General features: G+C 38.6%; 1 protein-coding gene across 1 annotated transcript in view; it reads left to right on the top strand.

Moving 5' to 3' along the window:
- Window positions 1–7,935, top strand: part of trip10b (thyroid hormone receptor interactor 10b) — a 26,686-nt gene extending 18,751 nt beyond the window's left edge. The window contains exons 9-14 of the mRNA XM_015033955.1: window positions 1,192–1,347; window positions 5,027–5,136; window positions 5,931–6,063; window positions 6,143–6,213; window positions 7,235–7,344; window positions 7,429–7,935. Of these exons, the coding sequence (XP_014889441.1) occupies window positions 1,192–1,347; window positions 5,027–5,136; window positions 5,931–6,063; window positions 6,143–6,213; window positions 7,235–7,344; window positions 7,429–7,574 (726 nt within the window). The 3' untranslated portion in view covers window positions 7,575–7,935. The remainder of the gene's footprint in view (window positions 1–1,191; window positions 1,348–5,026; window positions 5,137–5,930; window positions 6,064–6,142; window positions 6,214–7,234; window positions 7,345–7,428) is intronic.
- Window positions 7,936–8,327: the final 392 nt, after the last annotated feature.

Below are 8,327 nucleotides of genomic sequence, written 5' to 3'. Positions count from 1 at the left end.
CCATCAATCCATCCATTTATTTTACAGCACCTTTCAGCAGTAAGGCAGTTCAAAGTGCTATACATAATAAAAACACTAAATTACAAAGTCACAAATGAAACACCACACAGTCAACAATTGAACAAACATCACATTGTGATGAGTGCCATCACCAAAACCCAAAACCAATTAATTCAGATCACCAATTTACAACAAACAGGGCCAATTGAAGCCAGTGATGCATTTAATACATAAATGCAATATAATGCAGTCAAATGAGGTAGATCAGATGATTTCAGCTCATTAAAAAATGTGATGTGGAATGTGTGGAAGTCTGACAGATTGCATCAGCTGTTACCTCTGAAGCAATCTCTCATCCTGAGTAAACAAGAAACTTGTAAAACTAAAGTTAAAGCAGCAAACTACCTTGAGCAGGTAGCAGACACTAAAGAATTGGGCCAGCTTTATGGAAAATAAATATTACAAGTAACCAAACATATTAGGAATCAGTAGGTCAATTAATGTGTTGTTTATGAAGGGTGTAAAGCTGAACACAGAAATGTTCCTTCAGTTGTGTTCTCTTGTCTATAGAAGGCAGGCAATAATTCCATATAATAAAAATTTTTTTTATGACATTCTTCAAGAATATTTCAGGGTTTTCTCAACGGATGACCGCAAATTCTTTGCTGCAATTCTCGTTTGATTTTTCTTTGTTCACTTGGCCAGCATTGTTCTCCAGCTGACTGACAGTGATGTCACAGTTCATGCAGAAAAATCAGATATTCTGCAATACATGAAGCTTTGGAGCCTCTTTATATCAGTGAACTAATGTGACAGTGGTTCAAAAACATGTTCTGTGCAACAGGAGCCCTAAGGTGGAAGGAGAGCTGATGAAAGGTGTGTCCCTTTAAGTCCAGTGTTGTATTATTTTGTAAAATTCTTTTGTTTTACCCAGTGAACACAGGCCCTTAAATGACCCTCATCAATATGTTTAAGGCTTTTTGAATCTTGCATCAGATTCAAACAGGCTTGAGGCTGAAACTGCTGCCAAAGGATCATTAACAACATATTAAGTAAACAGATCAGAAATCAAAATCAGCCACCAGAGCTGGGCCGTTTCATCCAATGTGTAAAACCATGAGCTCTGGAACATCACCCTTTCTGCAGTGTGTGTTGATTCACACCTGATGTTTCATTTTTGTGTCATGGCAGGACTCAAAACTTTTAATAGAGCAACACAAGTCTGGCTTTGACAGACCCACCGATGTGGAGTTTGAGGACTACTCCCAGGGCATCAAACCATCAAACTCAGAATCTACCCTCAACCCTCTGAAAGGACGCAAGCACAAGATCTTCAAGAAGCACAAGGTGAGCCTGACTGTCTTTGAATATGTTTGGAGAGAGAGACAGATATTAACACAGCTACACCCATCTGTTTTCCTTTTATATTAAGATTTATAAATATCAATCAGCTTGTCTTTCTCCTGCAGTCAGAGAGAGCTGCTTCCTTGTCAATAACTTTAGATAAATAACTAGAGAGGTTAGCTTGGCTCTCCTTCTTATCTTTGCTCTGCTGGTCCTACCTGCAGGAACCTGCTGTAAGAAACACACTATCTTTTATCACAACATCTTAAAATAAATGCACACACACTTCTACACAAATCATATCTTATCAGCCAAACAACTCCACAATAGATTCAGAAAACAACCCCAACTAACCCTACATACCTGGAGCAAAACATATGAGGATAAAACAGAGGGTGGGTCCAAATCAAGGGGCTTCCCCCCGAAGGCTACTCTGCCTAAAGTCAGTTCAAAAGAGCAAAAACTGCAGTTCTTTAAATGGCCACTTGAGGCCAAAAAGAAGAATATACACATTGTATTGTATAAAAACTGTAAATCTTTACTGATCATCTACTTATTGTCTCCACTGTTAGTGGTGGAGTGGGGGGCTTTTTAGGCTACAAGTGAAAAGTTTGTTTACAAAGACGAGGTCTTGAAAAAGTGGGTAAGCTTAAGGATGCCAATGAGTTTAATAAAAAAGTCATTCGTTTTAGAATGGTTAGAAGACAGGTGTTTGATGGGTACCCTTACCTGTGACTGAGATTAATGATAAGTGAATGCTGCTCCTGACAGAAAGTTGTCAGAATACTGAGTTCATCTCAGGTTGTTGTGAGAGAGGCTGGAGATCTGCAGACAGCCCCAGTGTTCCCACTGAGAGCCAACAATGAGTAGTGAGGATAAGACCTGGAGAACCACGAACTGCTTCATGTTGGTGTTTATTAGAAATGTTAGAAATCCTCTTTGCAACTCGTTCCAGTCTGACAAGCATTTGGTTTGATTTCTACTTGATTTGATTTCTGTTTCTACAAACTGTTTCTACTGACTGCTGACAGTAGCTACATCACAAAATCCAAATTCTAAAGATCCAAACTATCTGGCTGAAGCTGCTGACCCACTTTTATTGAACCCCTTTTAGTATTATGTTCTGATGAAAATCCCTGCTGTCATCCTGTTAGTGCAGGTTTACTCATCTAAGTGGAGTTACTGTTTAATTAAAATAACCAAAGTCAGTTTAATTTGGGAAATATTTGGTTTGATTTTGTTCAGGGATCTCTGGTCAAACTTTTACTTGTGATGGTATAATAGACAGAGTGACGTCAAATTCTTTGTAATTTAGATCTTTTAGATCAAATGTACATAGCCTTAGTTTTATTTTCAGTAGTTCTGTCCAAACATTACTTTTCTTACATATTTGCTCATTATTTAAAAATGTAAAACGTCAAGAAATATATGAAAATCGATTTATCACGCTGCTTAAAATCTGAGGTGCATTTATAAAAAAACATCAGCTCCACACAGCGTGCCGCTCTTTTAAACACTCACACGGTATGCTGCCTGTGTCAGCAGTTGTTTTGGGAATACTTTGCTGTGTGGGAAGTTTCTGTCTGAACCTTTGATGTTCGAGTGTTACAGCATTTTTCATCAAAATTCTTCAAGGGCACAAACTCAGGCGCCACCATTCAAGCTGCGCCTAAGACAGAGTCATCATGTTCTTTATGAAACGTTCATTGGACCCTTTGATTGTAAATGCAGACTAAGAGCAAATATTGTTTAAATCTCCAATCAGAATTTAAGTAAATGAAAATATATGGAAAAACATTATTGTTGTTCAAGTAGCTGAGGGTAATGCTTGTTCTTAATCTAAAGTCTTAACAAATTTAGACTAAAACAAGTAGAATCTATAAAATAAGTTTATAATAAAAAAAATAACATAAAGACATGGTTAAAAAAGACCTTGACATTCCCTTGCATAATTTTAATTTATCCTTGTATGGCATCACAGGTGGTTCATTCTGAACCAGAACAAATCACTGCAGAGCTGGAGTTTATGGGTATTTTGTCTGGGTTAATATTGTTGGAGGGGATGTAGTTCTCACCTCGTATGAATCCTTCATTTATTTACATATTCTGTTTCTTCTTCATTATTATTATTATTATTATTATTATTATTATTATTATTATTATTATTATTATTATTATTATATTTCTTTTATTTTTATTTATTTATTTATTTATTTGCTCTATTTGAAGCTGGACAAAGTGTTTCCTCCTTTCACTTTTCAAAGTAAGCATCACCTTTTCAACTTTTTCAAGTTGGCCTGCATTACAAACACAGACTTCACTGAGTTTCATTTGGATTCCGAACAGGAAGCAAGATGACACAGACTCCTTTACTCTGATATGCCAAAATCAAATCCAGTCCAGCCGCTTGGCTCTAGAAGTCATTTCCTAGACTCGCCATAGGAACGTAGCTGTTCTGTGAAGATCTCAGAGGTTCGTTGCAGAACATTAGTGAACATCCAGCATCATGAAGACCAAGGAACAAAGATCCAGAGCGGAAGTCGTTAGGTTACCTCAGGATGCCCCAACCTGGTCCTGGAGGCACTTTGTCCTACTCGCCTTAGGTGTTTCCCTGCTTCAGCACACTTGGTTCACATGATTGCTGTGAAGCAAAAACCTGTTAATCAGCCATCAATAGGAAGCAAGTGTGCTGAAGCAAGACCAGAATTTGGAAACACTGTGAACAGTATCTAAGAGTTGAATATTTTACAAAGCATTGTTCAATACATCATCTGAAAATATTAAGATTATAGCACAAAGTTTAAGACACGGTCATCCACCCTGGCTGAAGAGCAAAGAGAGCACTAAGCAGTCCTGAGGTCCATATTAACTCTCAACGAGCTGCAGAGATTCACAGCTTAGGCAGGAGACAAGGATCACAATACTTGTAGACGGTGATAATCTGTCCTTTATGGGAGAGATGCAAGAAAAAAATGTTTGATGTCTGCCAGATGTAGGAAACAGTGCAAACAGGGACAATTTGGCCTTCATTCAAAATGATTTGTGTTATAAAAATAAACGCTGCGGATCACTCTGAACCCACCACGCTGAATGCTGGCAGCATGCTGTCAGGCTTCTTTTGTTCAGCATGGACAGCAGAGCTGGTGAGGGTTTAGAGGCATTCCTACAACAAAATACGTTGTCACAGTCTGAAAGCAGTCGTTCTTCCAGCAGGACAAATACCCGAACCATGCAACCAGACTTACCATGGTCTGTGTATTTGTCAGAATGGTCCTGTCAAAGACCAGACCTAAATCTAACTTAGAATCTGTGGCAAAACTTGAAACTTGATTCTCATAGACTCTCACCATCACATTGAAGTTACAGAGAACAGAGAACAAGAGGCCAAAATTTCAGCCTTTAGAGACAGACATGGAAAGACTTGATATGCAGCTGTAACTGCTTTAAGACATTCTATAAAATACTGACTCACAGATGTATTTGTATGAGTCAATGCTGACTGGCAGACATTAGTTATGCCCTACTTTGCATTGGTCTATGACACAAAATCTAAGATTTGTGGCTGTAATATGACTAACTGTGGAAAAGTTGAAGGGATGTGAATACTTTTACCAGGGACTGTTCATTATGCTCTGATCACTTGTCATAGTCATCTGCATTGATGCACTGTTTGTTTGTGCAGTCTCCTCCTGCAGAGAATTTCTCCCACCTTCCTCCAGAACAGAGGAAGAAGAAGCTGCAGGCAAAGATTGATGACATCACCAAAGAACTGACCAAGGAACAAGACTCAGGGTAAAACTGAGAGTTGCTAGCTTCTGTAACTTGGAAACAAAGTGAAAGTAAAACCAAGCTTTGTTCAGCGGGAAATCTTAGAGATATGCTTCCTTATTGAGGCAATGCTCTGTTAAACAACATGTCCTCTGAACACTTCCCATTATTCAGATTCTTATCAGAAATTCCACCACCGAAAGAGACTTCCTGTCAACATAAGTGTGTTTGATGTGGACCCACAAGCAGAGAGGCAGAAGCAGCATAGATGAGGAATGTTTTAATGAAAAAAATGATGATCAGAACTTAAAAACACAGGGAGCCAGAGCAGAGCAAAGAAAAAAAAAAAAACAAAAATCCAGGGAGAAAACCTTAGAGTTTCCCCCCTTGCATTCCATCTCTTCCTAAGCGAAGAGACAGGAAGCAAAGGGGTGTGAGCAGGAGAAGCAGTAAAATACTGGAACCAAAGACCTGGGCTGATGAGCTAATACGTTCCAGGGGTTAAGAGAGAGAGAGAAAATGGCATAGTGGGTGAGGGAGAGTACACCAGGAAATAAATCTAACAGTAAAGAATAACTAGCCCTAAGAAACATAATTAAACTAGAGTAACAAAGAATAACTGGACACAAGAAGTAAACATGATGAACTAGAATCACTAAAGGGCTGAACTAAAGTAAAACGTAAAAGTAAAAAAGAAAGAGACTATGGACCACAGAATAATTAAACCTCAAAAACAACCCAGGACACAACACTTCCTTATTAGAAGCAGACCATTCCCCAGCATTAACACCTCTGTCTGTCTGTCTGTCTGTCCTCAGCGAGGCTCTGGAGAAGATGAGGGGTGTGTATGAGCAGAATCCACAGATGGGCGACCCCTCCAGTCTGGAACCCCAAATCACACAGACAAGTCAGAACATCGGCCGCCTGAGGGGAGAACTGGCTAAATATGAGGTTATTACACAAAGCGCAGATATGCATATGTACAACACACTGTGTGAGTTTAAACATTTGACTTGTCCATTCCTCCCAGACGTGGTTATCAGAGGCAGTGGGTGGAGAAGACGCCTCACACAATACCACCAACAATAACAGTCAGTCTGGGTAAGACCTGCATTTAAGGGATTATTTAAGATCTACAGTACTTTTGTTGTTCACTAGAAAGCCGGCTTTATAGTGAAAGCTTGGTTGAATTTTGTCAACTAGGCCGTCTTTCACTCTTTTTATTATTTGTCTCTCCTTTCACTTATTTTCTGTTGAACTTTGGTATCATCCTGTGCAATGTTGGATTAAAGATGGAGAAACAGCCACAAAAAACATCTACTGCAGAAGAACAGTTTGTTTGAATCAGGTCACATATTTAGGAAATTAGTAAAAAAAAAAATAATAAAAAATCCATCATTGAATTAACTACAATTTTCAAAGTCTGCAGCCAAAATGTCTTTGGTAATCACTATTAGTTTTTGTCTGTCAAATTCAGTTTTTCTTTTTCTTTTTGGCATTTTTAAACAATTAAACTATTGAAATGACAACAAACAATGTCTCTGTGACATGCAGCTGGTCAAAATGTCCTGAGTTTAAATCTATCAGAACCTTTTTGTGGGGATGCAGACTTTTAGTTCATTTGTGGTTTGACAAAAAAGGAAAAATTGTAAGAAAGCAAAGACTTTCACCACAATGGAACCCTTAAGAGTTTTAGCTTAGTTTAACTTTAGTATAACTGAATATTTACAAATAATATTACAGCTTTTTTATATAACTATTTATGGCAAACATAATGCCAACCTCCAAGTCAAGATTACAAAAGGAACATACGGTTGTGGCATGCAGGCAGAGCGGGCTGATATATAGAAGGAAGGGATTATTTCCTTTTCTCTTCCCCTCTTCTCTCTCTTCACATTTTCTGACTGATAACAGAATAAAGGTTGCTACTGTCACAAAAAAGGGAACATTTTGGTAATTTCACTGCTTATTTTCACTAATCATAGAGACAAAATAAACTACAACAAAGGAGAGTTATTTTCTTTTTTATTTGTGATGTCTATCTCGTGGGTCACTGTTATGAATTTGCAGAACTTTAATGAACAGGAAAACATCGTGTGAATCTCGTTTTGTTCTCCTCCAGCATAATAGCCACACGGAACTCATCATCCAACGTCTACGCAGAGTTTGATGACGAGTTTGATGACATCGAAAGTCCTGTTGGTCAATGCACTGCTCTCTACACCTTCGCAGGTACATTTGCGATTTACCTGTTGAGCTTCTGTTAGAATAAATCTGTTCTCCATGTTTCTACATCTGATGTGTTCTGGCGTACAGGCAACAGCGAGGGCACCATTTCTATTACTGAAGGGGAGCTGCTGAGTGTCATGGAGGAGGACAAAGGAGATGGGTGGATGAGAGTCCTCAGAGCCAGTGGACAGGAGGGCTACATACCAACATCATATGTCAAACTCACACCTTAGTTTCCATCCCAAAGTTTTTTCTGGAAGGTCAAAGATCCAGTGGTGAACAGAAAGACATGGGAGATGATTGCAGCTGCTCTCAACTTGTGTTTCATTGCTTCCAGAGATGGTTACAGTCAAATGAATATGAGTGGGTGTTATTCACTTATATTGCAGTATAGTACATTCCAGGTCTCTGCTTTATGTGGCATGAAATGCTGCCTCAATGTGCAGATTACCAGCCTGGGGTGGTCCTTATCAATTTAAGTGCATTTAAAACTTAGAAACGACAGATCTTGTGAATGTTCCCTTTAATTTGTGTCACACTGATGGTGTATGAGCTGTTATATAGAACCTTATTAAAGTATTCATTCCATTTGAATTTTCCATTTTTTAAAACCACAAACCTCAAAGTGTTTAAAAAGGTCATTTTGCAGTCGCCAAACAGAGCAATGCACAATGTTGAGGATAAACGATATGAGGCTGAAAAGTGTGGCCTGCATTTGTATTCAACCCCCTTCAGTCTAGGACTTTTAGAATCCAGGTGGGTGTAATTTAATCCCTTATATATACATTTCAGAACAAAAAATAATAATCCAACTTTTAAACATCTGATGGCAAGGAGAGTATTAATCAGAGAAGGCATGGAGTCAACGGTAGCTGGAGGAGCTGCAGACATTCACAGCTGGAGTCTTCACAGCTATGGAAGAGTGGCACCAAAAACCTATTGAAGTTTGCAGTGTGCCACATGTCATAACGAAGAAACAGCAAACA

Source organism: Poecilia latipinna, unplaced genomic scaffold (assembly GCF_001443285.1).
Source record: "Poecilia latipinna isolate Pla-1442-1.1 unplaced genomic scaffold, P_latipinna-1.0 Scaffold283, whole genome shotgun sequence".
Classification (NCBI taxonomy): Eukaryota; Metazoa; Chordata; class Actinopteri; order Cyprinodontiformes; family Poeciliidae; genus Poecilia; species Poecilia latipinna.
The sequence above is the reverse complement of the archived record's forward strand: the minus strand, read 5'-3'. Positions and strand labels throughout refer to the sequence as shown.